General features: G+C 42.5%; 2 protein-coding genes across 5 annotated transcripts; one reads left to right on the top strand and one right to left on the bottom strand.

Annotated features, from left to right (window-relative positions):
• Nucleotides 1–1,979: 1,979 nt before the first annotated feature.
• LOC310879478 (uncharacterized protein) lies at nt 1,980–26,635 on the bottom strand. Of its 4 annotated transcripts, none has more exons than XM_083794198.1 (9): nt 26,364–26,635; nt 23,562–23,678; nt 21,273–21,706; nt 20,175–20,303; nt 19,629–19,779; nt 18,783–18,899; nt 17,688–18,152; nt 16,977–17,211; nt 1,980–2,107 (listed from the first exon to the last, which is right to left on the bottom strand). In XM_083794198.1, exons 1-9 carry the CDS (start codon nt 26,518–26,520, stop codon nt 2,047–2,049), a joined length of 1,866 nt encoding a protein of 621 aa, XP_083650324.1. In that variant the 5' UTR covers nt 26,521–26,635; the 3' UTR covers nt 1,980–2,046. The 4 variants fall into 4 exon arrangements, 3 of the variants coding, with proteins under 3 accessions (XP_083650324.1, XP_083650322.1, XP_083650323.1); XM_083794196.1 differs by lacking the exon at nt 1,980–2,107 and adding an exon at nt 11,859–12,161; XM_083794197.1 differs by lacking the exon at nt 1,980–2,107 and adding an exon at nt 11,859–12,161 and having other exon boundaries at nt 17,691–18,152.
• LOC310879624 (transcription factor JunD-like) lies at nt 7,147–9,877 on the top strand (the record flags this gene model as incomplete). The annotated part of the gene is made up of 3 exons (XM_083794395.1): nt 7,147–7,744; nt 7,953–8,197; nt 9,587–9,877. The coding sequence occupies 3 exons, from the start codon at nt 7,147–7,149 to the stop codon at nt 9,875–9,877; spliced, it is 1,134 nt and encodes a 377-aa protein (XP_083650521.1).
• Nucleotides 26,636–27,049: the final 414 nt, after the last annotated feature.

Genomic DNA, 27,049 nt, shown 5'->3' with positions numbered 1-27,049 from the left:
CAGGCCAAATGCCATTGCGCAGTAGCCTACAGTACCAACAAGTCTATGCGTGGCATGTGAAACTATTTCATGGTCATGGTCATGTGAGAGTGAGAGAGTGAGAGAGTGAGAGAGTGAGAGAGTGAGAGAATGAGAGAGTGAGAGAGTGAGAGAGAGAGAGAGAGAGAGAGTGAATGGAATCATCGTGCGTGCGCAAACTGCGCATATATGGCACATCTCTCTCATGTTTAGGTAATTGTCACGGAAGCCGTGGATATACACGGCTTGGCAAGCCGTGGATCTACAAGCTCCAAGTGTTGCGTCGACATGCAGCGCGTTGTGAACTTGCAGATCGTCGGTGCCCCACCCCACTCAGGGCACTCACCATGAATCCAAGCAGAGGTCCTCTCCTCACAAGTATAGGTAAAACACTGCCAGTGCTCAGCGCAATTAATGGCCCGGCCCCGTTGCAAAGAAGTTGAGATTTTACTTGTGTGATATTCAGATAATCTTCACCCGATTGTTATAATTCGAAGTGGTATATATTCAGTGAAGTTTATATTTTCATTGGGTGTACAAGTCATGTTTTTAATATGCCTTTATCAAATGATATAGATTATAGATGGTAGGGTAGTGCCCAAGCCCTGTTAACCATGCAGCCTATACTGTGGTGCTATAGGCCTACACTCTCAATTAGGGATTTTCCCAGCTTACTTCTCTCAATCCATTCTCTTTGGATCAAATATTAATCTCAGCAAGGCAGACAGATTCTCAGTAAAAGTGGTCTTTCACAAGAAAGGACAAAATGACCTACCTATGGTTCCATCCTGGAGTCAAACCTTTTCTGTGATAAAATGGCTACCAATGTAATCAAAATGGTCAACCAAAGAACAAGATTCCTGTACTAGATCTCCTCACTGCCTCACTGGTCAGCAAAAATACTTTGAAGACCCTAACACGAGCCCTCATACAAGGTTTCTTCATGCATGCACCTCATGGTACCACAACACATCAAATGCCCTTAAAACAAGGCTCCAGACATCCCAAAACAAACTGGTCAGACTTGGCCTATAACTCCCAGAAGCCACCGGTCCTCACCCCCGCTCCTTTTGATAGGTTGGAATGGATTGACGACAAAGTACAACAACTTGTACTATGGCCTGGGCCGTGGCACTCTTGATCCAGACGGCCTTTACTGCATGTCACCCCCCCCCCCATCTCTCTCCCCATTTCAGCCTACTGTCTATCCCTCTATAAAAATATAAGAAAGCCACAAACATTAAAAAAGGTCCCCCCCGCCCTCACTATTTTTCTATAGGACTATTATAGGTGTTTTCCCTTATTTTCTAACCGCGTATGATGATTTCCTTTTTTGTTTTGGCATAGAAGTGTATATCTGTATAAATGTTCTGATGAATCAGATTTTATTCTCTTAGCAGATTTAGTATTGACCTGTATTTCTACAAACTGTTCATTTTCAATCAATCAATCACTTCCTTCACAAGGCTTTGTTCCATTTAGTGTAGCACAGTGGTTCTCAAACATTTTAACACCCTGTGCGGCAAGGACGGAGTTCTCTGTTCAATCAATTATTAACGCCCAGCGCTCAGGACGGAGATTATCGATATCAAAACTGATCGCATCGCTCCACAGGCTGAAAATCTTAAAACGTGAGTAACTCTTGATCTAAATCATCCCGTCCAATTCTAAGCAAAGATTATGTGTTAGACGGCCCATCGCGGTCCCGTCGCTAGTCGCGTTAGAATTAATCATACCTTCGTTGATGTCGTTCGCCTCGGGAGTGTTTTGGCTACATCAAGCTACTTCAGCTACATCCGGGATAGCATCCGGTCCTTCGCTGCTATAAATCACTGGGCGCTCTGATTTAACGGATTAAATAACCTCGGGCGTTCAGGGTGTTTAATCACTGTCCCTGGTCTGGAAAGGCCTAAAAGGGAAGGGTATAAAATATTCCATAGCTTTAGTTCATTGCATTCACACCAGGACAGGCTTCAGACGCGCCTCCTCAGGAGACTTGGCTCAGATCTGAACCCATTTGATTTGGCATTATAGGAAACACATGGGACCGCATGCCCTTGCTGACGTCAACCCCAAGCAGGGTTCGAACCTGCATGAAAGGCATCAATAAATAAATCAATAAATATGGGTGCTCCTCCAAGTGCATGTCTCCACCAGGTTGGGTTGTGTAATCATGGGTTGCATGGCCTTCAATACGCAAGGGAGCATTTGTATGACATAATTATGCACTATGCAGTGTGCGAGATTAGCTATATGCACAGACACGGACATACGGACACACACGAAAACATAATCTCCTCCCGACCTGACCATGCCTCCCGACCTGAGGTTATAAATAAATAAAAGACATTTGAACACCCTTAGGGTTTTATATCTATGTCATCATGACTCACTTCTAATTTGATTTTCTGCATGATGGGCCAGATTATTAAATCGGATATGGATATAATTAGAATAAATTAAAAGGGAGAGGAAAGGGAGAGGAGAGAAGATGAGATGAATGGCAAACAAACAAATGGTAAGCAATGAATCAATGGCCATTTGGGTCAAATAATTTAATACTACTACTACTAATAATAATAATAATAATAAATACAATTACAATTTTGCAGATTCTCTTATGAAAAGGGTATAGATCATGGCACTAACCCTGTAAACAACGGTCATGGTTTTATGCAAAGGCAACAATGTATTGCTTCAAATAGGATACCGGCATAAAATAAAACTATAGCATCTGTCTGAACAACATGCTAACATCTAAATTATATTCTTAGCATAAAAGCAAAAACTAATTTAACTAAATGAGACGAAATCGGCACAGTAGCCTATATAGCATCCCTCATCTAAATATATCTACCTATACCAACCAACAACCACCATAGCAGTATGGTCTACCTATCTACATCGGTGGTTCCCAAACTGGGGAGAGGGGGGGGGACCATAGTCATAAAAAGGTGGGACTTCCTTTTGTGCTGAGCCTGGGAGTCGATGGGCGCTTGTTTGTATGAACTAGACTGCGATGGAGGCCCGCCGTCTCAAGCAAATTTGAGCCACGTGAGACACCACTGACTCCGAGCGAGCTGCCGTGTCAAATGTTGCGAAGTTCGCTTAGTCGACTCAGGGCCGTTCGAGTTGCGACCCGATAGGCAGAGAATAGTAAATTATGTTCTGGCGAGAGCGTTTTACCCATAACCCCGCCCTACTAGTAGTAGCCGGCGCTGTAAAACAAGCATCCCATCAGCGCCAATCGACTCCCAGGCTCCTCAAATAAGGGAGTAAAAAGGTCTCCTTCGGCTCTGGGGCGTGTGTGTGTGTGTCTTGAAGGCAACATGCATGGAGACTTCCACCTTTGCTGCTAGGAAGTTCCTGCCTTCGTTGCAGACATGTCGCTCCAATGAACTGCAGCGGCCAATGAGGCATCTATCTTCTAGGGTCCCCAGATAATTCGCTTAATCTGCAACATTTTTTTCTCAACAGTAAACTATAAGAACATTTACAATGTTACAAATTAAGGAGGTGTGTGTGTGTGTGTGTGTGTGTGTGTGTGAGAGAGAGAGAGAGGATTAGGGCCACACACGGACAATTTCTCTCTCTCTCTCTCTCTGCACTCTCACACGTCGAAGTGGATCTGTCAGACATATTCTGTATTCTTTGAATAATAATAATCACATGAATATTAAAACACACTGCGGGGAATGAAATAAAAAAATATAAAATGTGCGTCCCTCAGACCGTCTGCCTTTTCATCAGTTGATTGTGTGTGTGCATCTCCCTTTCAGAAAAGAATGTTAGGATTTAGAAGACATTTGTAGAATCGGCCTTAGCTTTTGATGGGCTAAAGTTTAAACTATATATATATTTTTGTAAATTGTCTTTGAGCATTGAGGCCCCTGGTGGTCAAGGGCCCCTGAACTGGCCCCATTGGCCCGGAATATAATCTGCTGGCGCCGCCGATGGTTATCTAAGGTTTCAGGTTCTGGTTTCTACCCTTTGTAGTCAAACAGAGTCCTTCTGCCTGCGTTTCTGTCCAGTTGTCTCTCATTCCATTTCACTGTACCTATATCTGCTGATCCAAACCTATATATTTCCTTCCCTGCCCAGTTCGGTCTAGCCATTATACCTCAGAACAAAACTAGTATTAGTACAGTACGACTACTAGTACATATACAAAGTCATCACTCCCTTGCCAGGATGAGACAATTTGCGCACACATGAACGCACGAGCATAACATTAGTAGTGATGGCTAATTCTCTCTGACAGTTGTAACTCTAACGCCTTCAGGGCAAGATTAGCCACATAAGTGGGTTAAGTATGTCTCTCTCTCTCTGTGTGTGTGTGTGTGTGTGTGTGTGTGTGTGTGTGTGTGTGTGTGTGTGTGTGTGTGTGTGTGTGTGTGAGTGAGTGATGGAATTAATCTGAAAAGCATGTATTAGCATTAGTTTAGTGATTACAGGTTGTTTTAGTAACTCTCTTTCATTTCTCCTCTCTCTTAGGAGTACTAGTAATGGCAGTAAAAGTATAGTAATAATAGTATAATACTGTAGTAGTAGGAATCTGTCCATGTTCCTTTTATTCCCATATATGGACATCCCTGATGTCATCAGTCTATATGCCCATATATAGACATGCCCTTATCAGGAGCATATTGGCCGGAATGGTTTAGTCATCTGAAATAGTCTAGTTTAAGTCTAAACTAAATATCTAGATACTAAATATCATACGATTTTAGTCGTATGATCTAGTTCAGTCTTTGTTTAGTCTACAGTTGGTTTTTATCATCAAAAATGCATTTAGTCAGACCTTGATGGCATCGTAATGCCTGATTTTACACTTGGTTGCATGCTGAAAATAGCTGATCTACAAGCTCCCGGCGTGTTGTCAGCTTGTAGATCTGCTATTTTCAGCATGCAACCAAGCTTACAATGACTTGTCTTTTAGTTCTACTCGATCTCTTGTCCACTAGTCTCTGTCAGACATTTTAGTCTATAGTTATTTGTTGATGTGAAATTGTCGGTATATTTAGTTTTAGTCATCGTAGCTTAGTTTTTATTTAGTTTGTCAGTGAAAAAAGGTAGTCGAACATTTTTTGTCATAGCTTTAGTCGACAAAATCAACACCGTGGGCAACAGCCTATCCGACCAACTCGACGCCGGGCACCCAGTGATGCACGAGGCTGATTTTAAGGTCGGTCGGACAGACGTTTGTCGCGATTCGTGAACTACAGCTGCCCATACAGAGATTTAATTTACAGTCGGATAACAATTTAAAATTATATTATAGTGTGGAAGGAATGATTAACCACTCATTAAAAGGCAGCGGAAATAAAAGAATAGCAGTATACTTGCAGTAGTAAAATATGAGCACCAGTCATAGTATTCTAAATAGGACAACATTAGTCTGCTTGCCAGAAACGGCAGAAATGAAACTGCAGTTTAATCACACCCTGACACGTTTCATGGTTAACAGATTAGCATAATCCCCCCTACTCTCTCTCACTCTCTCTCTCTCTCTCACTCCGTCTCTCTCCCTCTCTCTCTCTAAATCGATTTAATTTCAGTTACTCTTAACAATTGTATGAATGTATGTGTGCTGCCTACTATTACTAAATATAGCGGTATGATATTGGGAGATGACAGAAAGCGAGAGAAGGGAGTTTGGGTAAAGGTTCCATGATGTAGGGCATACTGTATAGGTCATGTTGGACATGTAGGTCAACCTTCCCTAGAGTTCTTACATGGGAGAGCCTCTTATTGGCCTGTTTGGTTTTGAACACTTTGTTTGCATCTACATGCACCCAAATAAACTGAACTGAGGACAGGCGGCTAATGAGTGACGGTTGCTATAATGTGAATCTCATTGTCCAGTGACAACGTTAGTGTCAGCTTATCCGTGGTCATCGTATCACAACTGCGTGTGGGTGATCTGTCATCAGAACCGAGACATGATACGAGCTGAGCCACATTGGATTAATGTGTAGAGGGGGAGATCAGGGCGTTTGTGTTCTAATAAGGGACAGACAAGATAGAGAGACTATAGAGACAGGGGAGAGAGAGAGAGAGAGAGAGAGAAGAAAGAGACATCTGTTAAGCAATATTGGATCATTTCATAGAGAGACAGAGGGAAGAGAGATAAGGAGAGATAAAAAGAGAGTAGAGACAAAAGAGGGAGAGGGAGACAAAGGGAGAGGACAATTGACTAAGAGACCCAGAGCAAAGAGAAAGGAGGGAGAGAAATATTGAGAAAACGACAAGAGACCTGGAATAGAGAGAAGGACGAGACTACAGAGAGAGAGAGAGAGAGAGAGAGAGAGAGAGAGAGAGAGAGAGAGAGAGAGATGGCAGTTCCTCAGTGAGAGGGAAGGGAAGACTAGAGAGAACAGTGGAGTCTGCAGAGAGAGAGAGAGGGGGGGCAGAGAGAGAGGGGGGCAGAGAGAGAGGGGGGCAGAGAGAGAGAGGGGGGCAGAGAGAGAGAGAGAGAGAGAGAGAGAGAGAGAGAGAGAGAGAGAGAGAGAGATGGCAGTTCCTCAGTGAGAGGGAAGGGAAGAGAGGAGAGAGTTTCTCTCTGTAAATGCAAGAAATGAAATATACAAAGAGCTTAAGGAAAGACAGGGACAATACAGAAGAGGGAAGGAGATAGATTGAGAGAGAGATATAGAGCGAGAGAGAGACTGGAATGTATTCGTCTGAGTCCTCCGTGAATTTATCTTGTTTGTGTTTTTGTTTTTGATTTTCTATCTTTCCTTCATTTCTCCGTATTTTCATCCGTATTCTCCCCAAACAAAAGAAAGGAAAAGGGTTGTTTGTAAGTATCAATTGTTATTGTGCTATTACTGTTACAATTATTAGGCTACAGTATACTATAGTCCCATTTCTAGTTCTATAACTATTATTAATGCCACTGCTACTGTACTAGTAGCCTACTGTATTATTATTTTGTTATTGCTACTGCTGCTATACTGCTACTACTACTATTGATATGACTACTGCTGCTAATACGTCTATTAGTATTATTATTACTACTATAGCGGTATGTTACTTTCCCTACAGCCACTGGTAATATTATATTACTCCCCCTTCCCATTCAACTGGTCCTTGTTTCTTCTACTCGCCTGCGATTGGTCGACACAGATGGACACACCCTTCTACCATGACAGCATGAGCGGGGCCTTCACGCCGCATCATCACCCGTACCCCCACCGTTTCCATGGCGACTACGAGCGCTACCCGAGCAGCAGCGGCAGCAAGGCGGTGGCGGCGGCCACGCCAAAGAAGGCAATGACGTCGTCCTACTTCTCAGGCCCGGCGGTGGGGCTGGGTGCAGCAGGGGGGGTCAAACCCAACACCCTGCATGGGCTCCCCCCCGGCCCCCCCGCCAGCGCTGCTGGCCAGTCGCTGGCCCCCCCGTCCGCCTCTGACGCCGACCTCCTGTTGGTCCAAGCGACCAATCACCACGGCTTGGCTATGCCCGGCGGTGGGGGGGGCCACACCCCCAACCCCCCCGGAGGCCACTTGCTGTACCGCGCCACACAGCAGGCCACCAACGAGCAGGAGGGCTTCGCCGACGGCTTCGTCAAGGCTCTCGCGGACCTCCACAAACAGAACCAGCTGATTGGAGGAGGAGGAAGTGGAAGCAGCGCACCTGGAACGGGAGGCGGCGGTGTGTCGGGAACAGGTGGGGCTGTCATGCTTAAGAAAATGTACGTTGACGATTGTCACACAAACAACTGCGATTAACGATTAAATTGTTTAGACATGACAAATAACTTAAATATACAAAGAAATTACTGGCATATATGTATTAATTTGATACTTTCAACAAAATGTAAAAATAGCAGAAATAGCTGATCTACAAGCTGACAACGCTATTTCCGACAAATAATTGCGTTGATATCAAACGATTGCGATCAGACGATGATGTCCTAATTGTGTGACAGGCCCAGGAGGAACGGGAGGCGCTGACGCGCCCATCTACACCAACCTGAGCAGCTATGGCGCCCAGACCCACATGGGCTACCACCAGGCGGGATACCAGGGCGCTGCCGGGGGGCCAGGAGGCCGCGACACCGGACCCCTGCAGGTGGTGCCTCACGCTCCTCCTCTTCCCGCCCTTCCTCTCCACAACTCCTCGTCGTCTCCAACCCCGTCACCGGTTGACCAGGAGACCCAGGAGAGGATCAAGGTAATACTATATCGATGAAAAATACTAATACTATATGACTATACTACGGGACTAGACGACAGATATAATGCATCAAAATACTGTAACGGAAAATGAAAGGACGGTAGCGCATAAAAGGGCCAATAGTGCATAAAACCAAACAGTCAAGATGCAAAATCAGTGGACGTTGTATGATTTTTGGAGGGGTGCTATAGCCCCTCCTATATCCAGCTTTTGAGTGTGTATCCATAAACTTTGTCCTACACAAACATTAAATTCCCATTGACAATGAATGGAGAATTTTACGTCATGAGCAAATGTGTCTATTTACATCATGATGATGTACGATAAGAGCGCCCCTCACTTCACACGGGTGTGATTGTTTTGGTCTATAAAGTGCATTTCATGTGTGAGTGAATGGGTTGCTGGGGGTGGGACAGGTCATATTTGCAGGGAGTTTAAAGTCCCTGTGCAAATAATATCCCATGGTCTGGGGTTTAATTCTTCGGGGGAAACATAAATCCCTCCAAAATGTCCAAAACAGAAACGTTACCCATATTTCATAAGTATTCCAATATCTTATGAATTATGCATGCACTTGAATGCCTAGAGTTTGGGTAATATGCAGGAGATCCACGCACCAAACTCACAGTGATGAAATCAATAGGATAGTCACTAATTCCTCACCGACGGTCGGGACTCGGGACCCATGCACGGTTATGCTTGTGTTGTATCACTCTCAACGTCTCTGCATTACCCTCTCACTATACAGATGCATTTAGTGGGGCTCTGAAATGACGTCTGGTGTGTGACGTCAACTCGTCTTAGCTCCGTTTGGAACCTCAATATCTACACTGCTACGCTTTAGCTCTGAGATGAGGTTCCAACCCGTGATATCCCTACACAGGTCCACAAACAGTGGATTAAACCCTGTTCGCAGTATTGATTCCACAGGCTTTAAGTTGATAAACTTAAAGCGGGCATGTACATTTTTTTGCCTGGAGTTTACTTTAAATAAATGTATTTAAATCAGGCTTTAAATAAAAATGTAGTCCAGTCAACCCCTGTTCGCATGTGCAGTACTACTTCTGTAAGATTGCATTGGGAAAACATGGTACTGGCTGACAAACAACCGCTTACTTGGGAAGAGTTCCGAATCACTGGCCAATCGGATGGGGAGAATAGAGAGTTATTGCACGATTTAAATGTTTTTAAATGGTGATGGAGTGCAATAACAATAGTCTGCTTGCCTATAATCAACCACACTAATAATACAACTCTACTCCTAGTATTACTACCGCTTATAGGCTACTATAATTGCTCTATCCCTCTCTCTGGACTCAGTTTGTCTCTGTTCTCACTCCCTCTCTCTTTCTCCCGCTCTCCCTCCCTCCCTCCCTCTCTCTCCAGTCGGAGAGGAAGAAACTTCGGAATCGCATTGCGGCCTCAAAGTGTCGCAAGCGCAAGCTGGAGAGAATCACCCGACTGGAGGACAAGGTGTCGCTTCTCAAGGGCTTCAACGGCGACCTGGCGTCCACGGCGGCCATCTTGAAACAGGAAGTGGAGCATCTCAGGGAGAATGTGCGGAGTCACATGACTCGCGGGTGTCAGATCATCATCACTGGAGGAGGAGGAAGGAGAGGGGGGGAGGTCGTAGAAAAGGGGGGGAATCCTTCGTGGGGGAAAAAGTCTAAATATTAACCACTTAACGGGAGTCCCTCAGGGCTCTATACTAGGCCTATAGGTTATTTTTTGTTTTCTGTTATTGTGAGGAAAGCTTGCGCTGAACACAGCACACAACAACGTGACGTATACCGCGTCTTGTTATGGGCCATCTTCAGCAAAAGATTTTCTCACAATACGGATGGTGGGGTTCAAGCGTTCAGGGTCGCCACTCGTTCAGGAAGGAGGGGAGGTCCAATCGCTGATAGCGAATCAGCTTCCGTGGGGATCTGAAAATTCTGCTTTATTCAGATTATATATTTTGTATTGCTGATGTTTGATGTACAGTATTTATTTATTTCCCATACCTTTTTGATGCATTGGAATGGACACATGTATACTGTAGATGTATACTTATTTTATTTATTATTTTGCGTAAAATCTTTATTATAATTAAATTATTTTATAAGGATATTTTTATTTGAGTTGAAGATTCAAGTGTTTTTATTCTATTTATTCATTTATTTTTGTTAAAAGCCCATTACAATTGTAATTTGTTTTCCACAGCCAACTCGATCGATTCGTCACATACTGACGCTTGGTCACGTGCTCTTTTCATCACGGGTCAAAAGTACACTAGTGTCTATTTCGTCGACTAAAACTATCACGAAAAATGTTCGTCGACTAACGTGTTTCACTGACGAAAACTAAATAAAAACCAAGCTACGATGACTAAAACTAAGACTAAAACTATTGGCACTTTCTTCAACAAATAAAAACTAGACTAAAATGTTAGGAAGGGACTAGTGTTTAGTAGTGGACAAGAGATCCAGTATCTACAAGCGGCGCGTTATGTGAGCTTGTGGATCGGCTATTTTCACACAATACATTTTAGTCGACTAAATCAACTGTAGATTTTAAACTAAACTAAAACTAGCCCAACACTAAAACATTCCAGGTGTCTAAAATGTGACTAAAGCTAAATGAAAACTATTCAAGAGCCTATGACTAAAACTAAAATTTGCTGTCAAAATCAACACTATACAACAAATCAGAATCTAAAGCCACAGCTGACAAGGCAGGGGTTCAGTCAGAGTACTTAAGTACTGTACTTACCGTAGTATAATGTTGAGGTATTTACAATATTTTTACTTCTACTGCGTTACATCTCGGATCCAAATATTGTACTTCTACTCCACTACATTTATTTAAAAACTTTAGTTACAAGTTACTTAATTATTATTACAAAACATACATTAGAACCACTTCAGCCCTATATACATTTCGCCCCTTTTGAAAATATTTTATTTTAGGTAAACTAAATAAGGAAATTAAATGACAAGAGACTCGTTAACCACACGCTTTGATTCTGCCACTCATGGCTCCCCAACCCGCAAGTCCTCAGAGCGGCTGTTCAACGTTGAAGTTGCCACTATACCTACTGGCCAAAACTGGAACTGTAGCACGTTCATGGAGTTGGACGCACGTTCAGTGACGCCATGTGCGTAATGTGCGTTCAGACGAGCAGATGAAACGATGCAAAAACGCATCAGAGCATAATTTGCGGCAGCTTCACGATCACGCATCATAGCTGCTTCGTAGCTTCACATCGCTGGCTTCCATTGACAGTGAATGGTAGACTCAACGTTTCATCTGCCTGTGCGAACGCAACATTATAATGGTACTTCCGGCAGTCTTCCGGGTGATTCAAAATGCCACTGAGCAACTTCTATTGAAATGAATAACATTGGGTGGGTCTGTCCACACTATATCCTTTATAACTCTATGCCCCACCCACCAGAGCATCAAGTGGGATGGAGTAGCTTATGAGGAGTATAGGGAGAGGCAGATGTTTAGAATGCAACATATTTCTCCCTAGTGGTGAAATAATAAACTCTTTTATACTTTTTAAATGATGAATGATCTCTTGTAAACATTCATAATAAAAAGGGATGCTATGTGTGTTTTCAATTGTAAATGGGTAATTTAAGACACTCACAATGCAAATGCCAGGTACGTAGTGGGGAAACAGGCTCTTCTTTAAGTCTTTAACTTTCGCTTATTTTCTTCAATGGCCGAGGGCCTTTCCAAATGAAACACTAAAGCGGGTAAGATACAAGGTTTTCTACGACCTCTGTTTTGCAGGCTGGCCAGGTAGGATACGAGGTTTCTCCTCTGCCTCTCTTTTCACAGGGGTAGGTAAGATACGAGGTTTCTCCTCTGCCTCTCTTTTCACAGGGGTAGGTAAGATACAAGGTTTCTCCAAGCCCCAATACAAGCGTGCCGTTGTCCTCCGTGGTTTGGAAGTACCGCTCCTAAAAGCCTACAAATGGAGGGCGACAATGAACATCCAAACTTTGAGCAGTAAATGTGCGAGTGCGAGGGGAAAGAAGTTTAGGGAACTCACCACCCGATGCAAGGTCAAGTACACGCTGCCTGTCTAGCGCCCACGGTGAACCAGCGCAGAACGAGCGAACGAGTGAACGAGCGCAGAGAAGGACTTAGCTTTTACCTGAGGAGCCAACTCGGTGCAGCTGCCGGTGATTGCGGGATGGGCCGACCGACCGACCTCCCAGCCGACCGACCTATAGGTCTGCGATTCTATTCATTTGCATTTGTTATATTTCTTTATAACAATAATTCCAATATTTCTTTTTTTATAGATTGGTCTACTCCAGTGGGACCTGTCCCGCAGATGGACAAGTAGATTTTACTGCCTCAACCTATTACTATATACTCCCTCTGCTGAGTAAGATATTCTTTTTTATCAAATGTTAATTCTTAACAGAATAGTGGCAGCTACATGGTTTCTGGGCAGCATTTTCCAGCTGTGACATCAATCTGGACCTGTGTATAAAAAAAGAAGATAAAAAAAGAACACGACTACATAATGAAACCCAACTTAAAGAATTAGGCCCTGATCAGTCGAGATTCAAAAATAGTTTCCCTTTTGTTTCAATTTTTTTTAAAGACTAAAACCAATGAAATTTTTATAAATCTGTCATTTAACTCATCATTATATTTGACTGTAGTGTAAAAAGTTAATCTTAAAATGTGTCCTCTTCTCAAGGCAAGTTTTATTTGTACGGCACATTTCAACAACAAAGCAAATCAAAGTGCTTTAATTACACAAACCATTAAGCAACAATACGACATCAAAACACAGAGGAAAATAAACACCTTATAAAAAAGGACATTTGACACAAAACAGAAAGTTAATAATAAAATTACGTTGCAGATCCATTCTAACCATCACTCTAAGAGTTGAACCAATAGTCAGTTTTGCCGCACACGCACAGGAAAATGTAACGCACTAATAATAAATTAATATCAATCAAACCCTAAAACCTATGGTTTGTCAAAATGATAGCACACAATTCCCAACGAAGCAGATCAATTTGATGAATCCTACGTGTGCAAACCGCATTAACGGGATCAACCGGTTGGATGAAAACAGTCATATGTGCAATCACTATACTGTGGTTGCCTAAGGCAGTGGTTCCAAAAGTGGGGTGTCCGGGGACCCCCAGGGGTCCTTGAGAGTTCCAGGGGGTCCCCAGCTAAATGATAGTTAGGAACCAAATGGACCCTTATGGGTCTGTAACTCAGAGACTGTACAAATGGAACCAAACGGACAAACGGTCTATTTGTACAGTTAAATTAACATTGATTTTACAATATAATTTGGGGGTCCAAGAGATACTGATCTGTCACCAATCTGTGATGAGGTGATTAGCGGTGATGTTGTGCACCTGCACCACGTCACCATTCCTTTAAAAGGAATCCACATTCAGTCACACTCCACACTGATGAAGGCTGGATAGACGAAACGTTTGTCCATTTTCTCAAATATGAAATAAACTATATTTGAACTGCAGTCTTGATGTGTGCGACCCACTACCCTTTATTTTGGGATCCAAGAGATAGAAATGCCATTAAAGGGGGGTCCGTAGACTAATTTATGTCAAACTGGAAATTACTAAATATCATAGGATTTTAGTCGACTAAATCTACAGTTGATTTAGTCGACTAAAATGTATTTTGGCGGGCCTTGAAGTTGTCGTAATGGCTGATTTCACACTTGCTGAACATAGCCGATCAAGCTCACAACTCGTCACGCTGCTATTCTCAGCATACAACCAAGTGTAAAATGACTTCTAGAACTAGACATTTTAGTCTAGTTTTTTGTTGATGAAATTGTCAATATATTTAGTCAAAGCTTAGTTTTAATTTAGTTTCCATTTAGTTTGTCAGTGAAAAAAGCTAGTGTAATGAACATTTTTCATCACAGTATTAGTCGACGAAATCAACAGAGGCCATTTATTATCTATTACCTTATATTACTATCTATTATCTTAAGTACAATAAGGGTTTGTTGTGCGAAATTGCTGAAAATTACATGTTTGTGCATTAGTGCTGCTGGGGTTGTGCAATAACAAGAAGTCATGTGTGTTTTTGTTTTATCTTGTACAGTATGTTGTTTTGTGATATGATGCACTGATTGGTTGGCACTTTTAATTTCGTTGTACACGTTGCAATGACGAATAAAGATCTATCTATCTATCTATCTATTTGCAGTAGTCGAGGGAGCGTACTATTACTCAGATACATCCCACGTATATGAGATTGAAATCGCAGCTGTTGCATCAGAAGTTTCAGTTTTCAACACGCTGACATTTCATCAAACGCACAACATTTGCAATCATAGTTTCCTCCGTGGCACTGTACTTGCTGTTGGTGCTCTCTGATGGTGCTTTCACACCAAATGCATTATTGCCAGTGGTGGAAAGTACTTTTGTACGTTTAGGCCTATACTCCACTATTTTCTTTGTTGAAAACTTTAGTTACCAATTACTTAGTCGATTTTGATTACTAATACACAACACTCCACTTGGGGTGCATACTTAGTTTAGAGTAGTCATTGGTTAGACATAAGGTTGGTGAGGGGTGCGTTAAGACGACCGGATTAAGGTTGGTGAGGGGTGCGTTAAAACGATCTGATTAAAACCTCTTAAACCCCAATCCCCCGCCGGTGGGGGCAGCGGCTGTCCACCTCATGAACAGCTCTCAGCGGGAAAATGGGGCTGGTCAAGGTCTCAGGTTCCAACTCCGATATTTTTGATTTTCCCTCCTGGACCCCCTGGGGTTTAAAGGTTGGTGAGGGGTGCGTTAAAACGATCGGATTAAGGTTGGTGAGGGGTGCGTTAAGGGTTGGGAGAGGGTCAAGGTTAGGTTTAGGTGTGCTTCCCCGTGGGAGGTTAGGGTTAGGGTGAGGGTTTGAGATAGGTTGCCATTTGAAACGTTATTTGTAAACGTTAGTTACTAGTTACTTTGTAGATTTTTATTATTATTATTTTAACGATGCGAGCAAAGTGCTGCGGGGCATTGTGAGCTTGTAGATCGGCTATTTTCAAAAGATCTTAAAACATTTTATTTTATGTGATACCTCGTGAAACGAAACTCTTTTGATGCCAATACTTTTGTATTGGCACTTTTTACCCAAGTAAATTTGTATTACCAGACTTCTACTTGTAAGTAGTGTTTCTACATTGCAGTATTGATACTTTTACTTAAGTATAGAATTTGTGTATGTTTTTGTACACAACACTGATGTCCAGTCGACAGATCCAAATCATTGTGGATATGCTATGCGATGTGTGTTGCAAGGTCTCTTGGTTTCTGATCAGGTTTCCGAGCAGAGACTGTGTGTGAAATTTGCACAAAGTTGCTTGAAATTAACTTTATACAATTAAAGGGATCTTTCTCTTTCAAAAATGTTTTGGGCATTTTATCGTCTACTCAGGCTTATGTGAACACTCCAGACGTTGCTTGATTCAGTATTTAGATATTTGATATTCATTTTAGCTGCCCTGCCCCATTCCTATACAAACCCATTGTAACTTCAAACTCCCCTTTAACCATGATGGATTCATCGAAAACACCTGTCCTTTTTTTCTGGTGACTGATATTGTCCTTCTAATACGTGAGGGGTTTTCATTTATTTTTAATAATTCTTTTTGATGTTTTTGTTTCCTCCGGCCTGCTCCTGGAGGAGTTCCAAAAGAACTGTGAATGCTGGTGTTGTACAAACACATTTATGAAGTGCTTCTTAAATTTCTACTATATCTGACTGTACAGCCTTGATTTGTGTGCCAATGTATGCCACTTGTGCATATTGGATGCGCATATTTGTTAATCAATTGCATAGGTCAATGCGGCATTTCATAAGAATCATGATTGTGGAAACACAGCATTGTACAATAAAAACACGTTTTGTCAACATGGCTCATAAGAGTCCTACACTCAGAAACAGACTAATGGCCCAGCTATATATCGTCACTGTCGGGCATAAACCATTTTTAACTCCATTTTAACCATTTAACCCATTTTGACCTGAGGACGCATCTGTGTCACCTTATAGCTTAACCACTTTCACCATTATTTTAAACTTTAGCTGTTGAAAAATAACAGATCTACAAGCTCGTAGCACGGCACTCTGTGCTTTGTAGCTCCAAAAAAACGCAAGTCTTTTCATTCCTAGCCTCAGATTTAGTTGGGGGCACAACAGAGCGCAGCCAAGCATTTGACCTGAGGTTGAGATAGTTTTGGACAAGTTAGAATTTAGAGCAAATGTAAGATGGGAGATTACAGAGAATGGCTTTGTGGTAAAGTGGTGATAATAGCAAGTATCTGACAATATATAAAGTCAACTTTGATGAGGCAGTATTGATTTGTTTAAAAAATAAAAGGTTTTTCCTGAAATTTCGTTTTTTCATTCCCTGAAAAATGAACATTTTGGAGTTATCCGTTTTCTGCCCGACAGCAGAGATATATGCACATGGATGTGTTTCACAAAGGAAGCGCTATATGTGATTGTTGTGAGGAGAAAAAAAGCACCCTGGTGGTTCGGGCATCAGGTTAGGATACCTCTCGAGCATCTCCCTAGGGAGGTCCTCGAGGCACGTCCCACTGGGAGGAGACCCCCGAGGCAAACCAAGGCGCAGTTGGGATCCCCCAGGAGGAAGTTACTAATGTTGCTCTGGAGAGGGAAGTCTGGGGGGCTCTCTGGCGGAGCCGTTGCCCCTGCACCCGACTACCGATAAGCGGTTGAAATGGTTGGACTCTGACAAAACCTTACATCTCTTCTGACGTGCTGTGGATCGTCTCGATGATCAACTTCTTGAGTCTCTTCACTTTGTCCGGCGGCGTCTCGTTCAGACACTCCTCGACGTACTTCAGAAAGCCTGCGTGCGGCGAAGCGGCACCGCCGTGACAGCAGGTCCCTAGCAAGCCCGTCGTTCCGTTGCGTGGGGCGGCGGGGTGCGCTATCAAGTGGCTGTTGGGGCGCTTTAGGCCCGGGCCTCTGCTGCCATCTGCCAAGGGAAAAGTACTCACAATTCTTACTTACGTAAAAGTATTATGGGGCTGCATTGTAGAATTACTCCATTATTATTATTATTAGTGAAAAGTTCGGAAATTTAAAATGCACTCGAGTGTTGGAATCAAAACCTATTTCAAGTACCAAAAAGTAGAAAGTACTCACTCGATATGCAGAATGATCCATTTCATGTTTTTTCAAATGTATAAAAATCGTTTGAAAATAGCAGATTTACGAGCTCACAATGCATCTCATCAAACGGCCGAAATGTAGTGCTGAAGTGGGTAATGTATGTTTTGTAATATTAATCCAAATTCACACTAGTAACTGAAGTTTTCAAATAAATGTAGCGGAGTGTACAAGTACAATATCTGGTTTGGTGGCAGAGTAGAAGTAAAGGTATTGGAAAATTGGAAGTAAAGTAGAAATGCCTCAAAATTGTACTTAATTAAAATGTACGTAGTTGCTTACCACCACTGGCGAGGAAGGAGGAGGACAGCACGTGGTTGGCCGCGGGGGAACAAGAGGAGCCAGAACCAGAGGACGGAGAGGAGTGGAAGGAGGCGGGAGGCGTCGGAGAAGAAGGGCCTTCCTGGTGCTGGTGGTGGTGAGCCACCGCGGTCAGCCTGGGGTCTGACTGGTGGAAAACGTGAGTGGATGTCATGGAGGTGGTGGTGGTGGTGCGGTCGTTCGGAGACCGCACCACCAGTTTTAGGAGACCGTCTTCCTGCAAGTGTCCGATGTAGGGGCCCGGATCGGGGTCCGGGAGGGCTTCGTCCCCCTCGGAGTCACAGAGGAACAACAGCTGGCGGTAATGCCTCCACTTGGGCTTGCAGAAGTCCTCGGAGCCGTTGGTCTTGTTGGCGCTCATCATGGTCTTGTGCTCCCGTTGGAATATGGTGCGAAGGTTACGGAACTTGGTTTTGATTTCTTCCACTGGAAGTTGAAGGAGGAGGATTTTTTTTTTTTTTTAAACAACACAAAACGACTGAAGTGATTAACCCATTTGGGACTGCATGAGACCAGATTCTACTAAATGTCTAAATCCTGACAGTTTTCTGAAAAACCCTATGTTTCTAAATCAGTGGTTCTCAAACAATTTCATGTCAAGGACCCCCAGAATAATATGTAGGCTTATTTGGCCGTCGACCCCATCTGAAAATATGTTGTTTCAGGGACCCCCCCCAGAAGCAAATATTTTAGTTAAAAACATTTTCTGTGAAAGAATATACCGTATATTTATTTGCGCCCCATGTTTACGATTATAAAGAAATAGCAGATCTACAAGCTCGTAGCGTGGCACTGGGGGCCACTCTATGAGCTTGTAGATCTGCTATTTTTCAGCTAAAGTAATAAAATAATGGTTAACTAAAGAAATCAAATGAATAACAAAGAATAGTATAAAAATCCATCCCTAAATGGAATTTAAAATAGTCAAAGGGGCAGTGCCCTCAAGAGATGACATTCTCCTCTCTACATAAATGTCTGACTGTACCACGTGCTGTTCAACATTTCTGACTAATACTAAAAGTATTCAATCAATCAATTTCACAGCATTCCAATTACCTGTGAAAGGGACTGGATGATGTTGAGACAGCCGTCGGCTCAGTTCCTCCAGCGTGTTCTGTCTCCGCTCGCGGTTTCGATAGCTTTCTGACCGGTGGTTCCATAGGCAGCTGTGGTCTGAGAAACAGCTCAATAATATTAATAATGCATTCATGAAAACAACCGCAAAGCAGCGAGTATAAAAGTATTGCAATGAGGTGTTATCATCTGTGTACGTCACACTGTCAAATTTGTCCACCAGAGAGTGGAAAGAACGTTGTCAGGAGTTTCTACCACCTAACAGTGGTGGAAAGTAACTAAGTACATTTACTCAAGTACCGTACGCAAGTAAAACTTTGTGTTTTGTAAAAATCTGCCTCATGGTGGCGCTGTAACAGGTCCTTCTGGAACATTTGGACCAGACAGTGGCCTTGTGGTTAGAGTGTCCGCCCTGAAATTGGGAGGTCGGGGGTTCGATCCCCGGCCGGGTCATACCAAAGACTGTAAAAATGGTACCCAATGCCTCCCTGCTTGGCACTCAGCATCAATGGGTTGGATTGGGGGTCAAATCAATGAATGATTCCAGAGCGCGGAGCGTGTGCCGCGCTCACCGCTCCAAGAGGTGGGTCAAATGCGGAGAATAAATTTCACTGCGGTGACGTATCACGTGTGTGACTAATCGTACGACTTTGAGGTTCGTTGTTGGCATCCAAGGAGTGTGTGTGTGCAGTTTGGCATCGACCGGGCCAACGGTGCCGGAGATTAGCTATACAGAGACAGACGAACGGACTCACACACACAGACGGACGACGGAAGGACAGGCTGCAAAACATACTCTCAAGACAATGAAGAATGATTCCCACTCACCAGCGTAGAAGGAGATCAGCTCACAGACCTTGGCCTCTGTCCAGTGGCAGCGTGTGTCAGCACCCAGTCTGGCACATCCAGTCTGAGCGCTGTTCATCGCAGGGAACGCGAGCGAGGCCAGGGTTCGGTTTAGAGCGCCGGTGTTGTTGCCCTGTGTGCAGTGTTGATTTTGACAGCAAAATTTAGTTTTAGTCATTTAGTCTTTTGAATAGTTTTCATTTAGTTTTAGTCACATTTTAGTCACCTGGCATGTTTTAGTGTCTAGTTTTAGTCAACTAAATATCATACGATTTTAGTCGACTAAATCTACAGATCTGATTTAGTTGACTAAAATGTATTTTGGCGTGCCTTGATGGCATCGTAATGGCTGATTTTACACTTGATGAAAATAGCCGATTTCAGTGTAAAAGGACATTTTAGTTTAGTTTTTATTTGTTGACGAAATTGTCAATATATTTAGTCATCATAGCTTAGTTTTCATTTAGTTATAAAAGCTAGTCGATGAACATCTTTCGTCATGGTTTTAGTCGATGAAATCAACACTACCTGTGCGAAACTGGACAGACACGTAGGAGGAAGGAGGGTGGCGGCGGTGGGAGCGGCGAGTCCAAGTCTCTCCTGTCTTGTGGAGATGGTGAGCAGCTGACACTGACCGGTGGAGGCTGGGATATAGGCCTGTCACACCATCACAAATCAGTACTGTCACACAAAATAATTACGCTTGACTGTTTTGTTTTTGTTGCATTGAACATATTGAACCATGCGCATACAACGCAAAGGGTACCGGCCCGTTTCCGGCGAGCCACCCTGTGTCCGAAACGGTCAAGAAATGACAGAACAGGCCCAGGCCGTAGCGTAACGGTCTGGGCACCGGACTGGTAATCCAGTCGCAGTGTGCCGCGGGTTCGACTCCCGAACCCGACACGGCATTTACTGCATGTCATCCCCCCATCTCTCTCCCGTTTCCTGTCAGCCTACTGTCTGTCCCTTCAAAAAATCAATAAAAGGCGTAAGCCGCAAAAAAATATATTAAAAAAAAGAAAAAAAGAAATGACAGAACATCCAGACCCCCAGGAACGCGCCCAGGGGGCTGGCCTGGTTCAGGTGTGTGTGTGTTAGTCTGCCTAACAGTGACACTTTGTGGTGAAAACCTATTTTTCTTGCCAGACAGACCCAGCCAGGGACACTAGGGGATGCAGGGACACACATAGCAGTCTATAGGAGTGGTTGCACCACTCAATAATACTGTATACTTAAATAGTGGAAATAGCTGATCTACAAGCTTACAACACGTCACAAACTATTTTCTGCATTGTGTAGAAATCTGCACAAAATGAAAAATAAATTCGATTATATGAAATAATTGTGATTAAGCGATTATGTAATGACAGGCCTAAACATATTGGCCCATGTGCATACAACTTCACACTCACAAATTGCACGGGGGAAGATATGACAAATATCTCACACATACTATTATACAGTATACTTAAATAGTGGAAATAGCTGATCTACAAGCTTACAACACGTCACAAATGCATGACCAATTTTCTGCATCGTGTACAAATCCACACGATTATGCAAAGATAAATGCAGATTATAGCAAACAATTGCGATTAGGCGATTATGTAATGACAGGCCTACCGGAATATGGGTTTTAGTGTCATTCTGGTGGAAGTCAGGGTGAAGATAATGGCAGTCGGAAGGCTCAGGAGAGTCCGGCTCCTCCAGCTTGATCTCCATTTGGGTGCTGCACGAGGACAAAAGGTTGGCGTCAGGAAGTCGGTGGGCTCCCCCCCTGCTTCCTGGTTTCAGGTCCTCCTCCTCCTCCTCCTCCTCCTCCACTTCCTGTGCAGCGAGGGGAAGTGGCTGAAGGCGGCCCGGCGGGTTGTTTTCTGTCTCGTCGTCGTCGCAGCAGGAGGACTCGCGCAGCAGGAACATGAGCTGGTCGTAGTGCTTCCACTGGGAGACGTAGGGACGGTCTGAGTCACGCTCCGTCCTACTGCAGGCGCCCACGGCCTTGACCTCGCGGTTGAACACCGTCCGCAGGTTGTTGAACTTGCTCTTTATGTCCTCCACTGGGAAAAGTGGCAAACACACGCTGTTAATCAATCAATGCGTATATCGCAATCGGGGGGCCTGTCACAATTATTACATCACCGCATTATTACATTATTTTTGCACAACCGTCAGTTTCCATTCGAAGATAAATTAATGTCCATCTATGGTTATTTCCGATATGTTTTAAAACTAAGTACATTTACTGAAGTACTACATCCGCTTCGAATGTTATCAACCGATAATCACCACTATGTTCTTATCTAGACCATGCATTTATTATCAGGGACATCCATCACCCCAGCCATAGCCTGTTCAAACCACTTCCGCACCCACGGCCGGGCAAACACTACATGAGCATCAAGAGCAGCACCTCCAGAAACTGACAGTTTCTACTTGTCAACAATTAGACTGCTGAACAAGAACTAGGACTGGTGACGCCGCACAGACTGAACTGAATTGGTCTCCTTTTAGTAGAGACTACTTTATATATACACACATAGGCTACATCACTTTATTTAATTTAATTTTTATGCATACATATTGTACCATGTAGATTAGTCATGTACTATGCACTTTCTTTCTTTTAACTGCAATGATGAGCCTGCACAAACAAGAATTTCACCCATGTTACTTGTAATGTGACAATAAAGTTTGATTCTGCAATGCAGCCAATATGAACATTTACACATACTACCGTGAGTAGGCAAATACAAAATGCAGAAGTGAAATTAACTGCCTCCGAAGCGAAAACATCATGGAACTGACTTACATGGCCGGTTAAGACTGATATGAGGTTAGGGAATTTACGTGGCCGGTTAAGACTGATACGAGGTTAGGGGACTTATGTGGCCGGTTAAGACTGATATGAGGTTAGGGGACTTACGTAGCCGGTTAAGACTGAGGTTAGGGTTAGAGACCAACGCCACGTCGGATAATGGCTGCCAACAACATCAGTATGTGGAAATGTCCATACTGGCTGCATTGCTGTTGATAAGGGCTGATGACGGAGTACTTTTACTTAGGGTACTTTAAGTACATTTTGATACCCATACTTTTGTACTCAAGTAAATTTTGAATACCAGACTTTTAATTCTAACAGAGTAATTCTACATTGCAGTATTGATACTTTTACTTAAGTGCAATATGCAAGTACTTTTCCGAATACCGGGAACCGAGAACTCACCGCAGCAAAAAGTTTCAATGTCTTCATCGTTATGCTAACATGCCGTCTTCATCAGTATTGTATGTCAAACCCACAAATGTTATAGTTCATTTCCAAAATGATTTTGTGCAATTACAGTAAATGGTCAGCTAGATAATGATAAACAGGTGAATACCAATGCAAATGAATACCAATTTCAGGATATTGTTTACTAATGAATTACATTTTTCGGTACTATGGTGTTTAAACTTTAGCATTACTACTTCATCTAGTGTAAAATCTAAACAACTATCCTCTCTCTCTGTCAATTCAATGCAATTTAAATAAAGGTGAAGTAAAACTAAAATGCACTAAACCGTAGCGAGTCAGTTACCCTTTTTCCACCACTGATTAGCACCCACAAAAGTGGTAACGGTCAAAGCCTGTACTGATTTTTTTGGAGAAATTCAGGAATCTTAAATGCAAACTACTCTGCGTACAGGAATAAAAACGATAAAAATAATGACGAACAACAACATGATCAAAAATGCCAAAAGGAATTTCTTAAATGAGAAAATTGAGGAAAACAACAAAAATCATCTAAATCTTCATGAAACTACGAGAAACCTGATCATTATTTAAATTAAGTGGTTTCTGACAAATAAAGTATTCAATTAATCATTCAAGCAATCAGGGCAGAATAAAACATCAAAGACTATTTAATAAAATACCTGTGAAAGGCACTGGCTGCCCTTCAGACAGTTGGTTGTGGAGAATCTCCAAGGTCCTCAGTCTGAGCTGACGGTTATTGTGGTTTACAGACTTCTTGTTCCACAAACAGCCGTGCTCTGAGAAACCGGACATGAAGAAAATTACCACAAATCTGGGCCGAGTGAAGGGCAGAGTACTGCATTTTTCATGTCATTCTGTTCTGTCAGTATTTAATGCTGTAAACAATGCTGTTACTTCTTCTTTATTAGCCATTTTATTTGCTTCCATCTCTCCTCATATACCGTACCCTCCCATTACAACTCTAGCATAAACTGTCCATGTGCCCATGCTGTTTTCATTTGTTTTGAGCTTGGAGGAGGAGTTTGTTATGTTAGCGTAATAATATTCTTCAGATGTTGCTTTAGGTTCTGCCCAATCTGGGAACCCACAGTCCAAAAAAAGAAAAGAAAAAAGAAAAAACTGAATTTGCCTCTGGGGGCACCGCCCAATTCTCTGTGAGACCGGACGTAGAAAGGAGAGGAATGAAGGTTAGCCGCAGCAAGACAGAATACATGCGTGTGAATGAGAGGAACCCAAGTGGAACAGTGAGGTTACAGGGAGCAGACGTAAAGACGGTGGAGGAATTTAAGTACTTACGGTCAACATTCCAGAGCAATGGAGTGTGTGGAAAAAGAGGTGAAGAAACGAGTGCAAGCAGGTTGGAACGGGTGGAGAAAAAGTGTGATAGGAAAGTATCAGAAAGAATGTCGATCGCACTGAGGAAAAGACAGGAAGCAGAGCTGGAGGTAGCTGAGACTAAAATGTTGAGGGAGTAACAAAGATGGATAGGATCAGGAAGGAGATTTATAGATGTAAAGAGGACATGAAGTTAGTTGGTGTGCGAGAAGAGGAGGCAGAGGACAGGGTGAGATGGATGCAGATGATTCGCTGTGGCGATCCCTGAAGGGGGGAAAAAAGGATAAGAAGAAGAAGAGACCGTCACCGGCTGTCAGCCCTCCTCCAGCACCTCCTCTTCCGGTGGTGCGTCTTTGTTTACATTCCTACTGACAACAAACTCTACATATTGTAACGGGAGTTGACAGAGTCAGCTGCGGAGCTCTGAATCTGACTTGAACATACTCTTGAATTAAAGGATATATTTAAAGGACAACTTCAGTTTTTTTGCACCAAGGTTCATGTTTTAGGTTGTTATTAGAGAAAGTAAAAGATGAGTGTTAATTCTTTTTAATTTGCTGCTTTCTTTCGTTTTAGGGATTTTAGCTGTTTTTGACAGGGGAGTGGGGGCATTCGAGCATGGGGCTAAATATGTATTTCTTTACAAAACTTTATAGCGATTTATTTTTTTATTATTTACTATAGTCCTACTAGACCCCAATAATCTGGCCACAGAAGATCACAGGATCTACTAAATGTAAAGGTAGCCTACTGGGGGGAAGCCACACTGTGTCATAGGCTCAATATGTCAGTTTGACACATTAAAAAAATAAATTACACTCACCTTTTACTTTCTCTAATAACAACCAAAAACATGAACCGTGGTTGAAAAAAACTAAAGTTGTCTTTAACTTTCACTCACATGTTTGGGATCATTTGCACACCTACTCAGGGTTTTGTGAGCACCCTCGACAGTTTTTAAGTTGCTTGATTCAGTATTTAGATATTCATGTTATTAGACAAGGTACAAACCCATTGTTTTAACCATGATGGATTCATTGAAAACACCCGTCTTTGGTTCTGGTGGCTGATATTGACCTGTGTGTGTGTGTGTGTGTGTGTGTGTGTGTGTGTGTGTGTGTGTGTGTGTGTGTGTACAATGTATACATTATGAATACACAGTATTAGACAGAAGTGACCTATCCTTGATTAAATATCAACTGATGTATTGGCACACAGTGTACGAGAAGCATTATTAATATTATTACACATTCCAGCTGTAAAAAGAAACATACACATTTGAAAGTGTACCTGTCACGTATGTGTATGAGTCAACAACTCATTCGTGCCAGACAGTCTGATATTGGTTTCAATAATATCAGTCTGATATTGGGTAAAGACAAAAGGGGCAGTTTCTGCCCCCTAGTGGTCATACATTTGAATGATAATTCAAATGATAAATGTCTTTCCATCTTTCCATTTATTTTATTCCTTGTAGATCACATCCCCAGCCATATTGTGCACCTATTTATCAATACACACAAAATATTATGTTCTTATATCAACATCAAAACATGTCTGTTAAACAAAATATGATGTGCATAGGCTTTTCGTAGCATTAGTTGTTGTTAACCCATTTAGACCTGAGGACGCATCTGTGTCACCTTATAGCTTTAAACCACTTTAACCATTATTTTAAACTTTAGCTGTTGAAAAATAGCACATAGCGGTGCAGCGCTACGAGCTTGTAGATCTGCTATTTTTTTAAATCATGAAAATGTGGCGCAAATCTTTGAATATGCCCCAGAATGCACCATAAAACGCTATATAAATGCACCATTTACACTTTCCCGGTTTAACCCATTTAGATATGACACCAGATTCTACATATGTCATGAAATCATGACAGTTTTCTGAAAAACTTACGTTTCTATGTCAGTGGTGCTATGTATGTTGTTCCAGGGAGCAGTTAAAAACGCTGTGAAAGAATATATATTCAAAGATTTTCACACATTTTCACGATTTTTAGCAGATTATCTGCTATTTTTCAACACCTAAAGTTTAAAATAATGGTCGTTAAACGCTATAAGACGACACAGATGCGTCCTCAGGTCTAAATGGTCAACAAACAGTTTTTTTCCTCTCACCGGCATAGAATGATATCAGTGCACGCTCCTTCTCCTCGGTCCAGTAACATCTTCCCCCGCTGGACGAGAATGAGGAGGAAGAGGAGGATGAGGAGGAGGAGGAGGAAGAAGGTGCTGGGAGGCCAGGCAGCACGAGAAGGACGGACTCGTTCTCCATCTTCACCTCTTCCTCGTGCCGTGGAACCGCCTGTGTGAATTAAAGTTCTCAGTCGCCAGTCATTTGGATTCCATATAGAAGTCAGCGTGCCTTCTATAGAAGTGTATCCTGCACCAAAAATCTTTTTACGTTACTGGAGTACTTCCAATCTTCAATACTTTTACTACATCTCACTCTACTCCACTACATCTCAGATACAAATATTATTCCACTACAAATGTTTTGGCTGAAACCTTTAGTCACAACTCACTTACTTTGCGGATTTGACTTATTATTACAAAACACATGCATTAAACCACTTCAGCCCTACAGTACCGCACTTTACAATCTACAAGTTGTAAGCTTGTAGTTCTGCTATTTTCCAAAGATTTTCATACATTTTAAAAACTGAAAGTACCCAATGGGTAAGTATATTTTGATGGCAACTTTTACTCAAGTCAATTTTGAATACCTTTTGACTTGCAGTATTGATACTTCAACTTCACCCATTTAGACCTGAGGATGCATCTTGGTCGTTTAAGAAGACATT

The sequence above is a fragment of the Protomyctophum parallelum genome (assembly GCF_964188405.1).
Source record: "Protomyctophum parallelum genome assembly, chromosome: 21".
Classification (NCBI taxonomy): Eukaryota; Metazoa; Chordata; class Actinopteri; order Myctophiformes; family Myctophidae; genus Protomyctophum; species Protomyctophum parallelum.
This window is presented reverse-complemented; position numbering and strand designations above follow the sequence as displayed.

What these genes read in the sequence shown, in the direction of transcription:
- LOC310879478 (XM_083794196.1), bottom strand. Translation starts at nt 26,520, where the DNA reads ATGGAGAACGAGTCCGTCCTTCTCGTGCTGCCTGGCCTCCCAGCACCT. An exon ending in ACACTAAAACCCATATTCCG is followed by an intron (nt 20,304 to 21,272) that starts GTAGGCCTGTCA and finishes ATGGTGTGACAG; the next exon opens with GCCTATATCCCAGCCTCCAC. An exon ending in GTCTGTCCAGTTTCGCACAG is followed by an intron (nt 19,780 to 20,174) that starts GTAGTGTTGATT and finishes CACTGCACACAG; the next exon opens with GGCAACAACACCGGCGCTCT.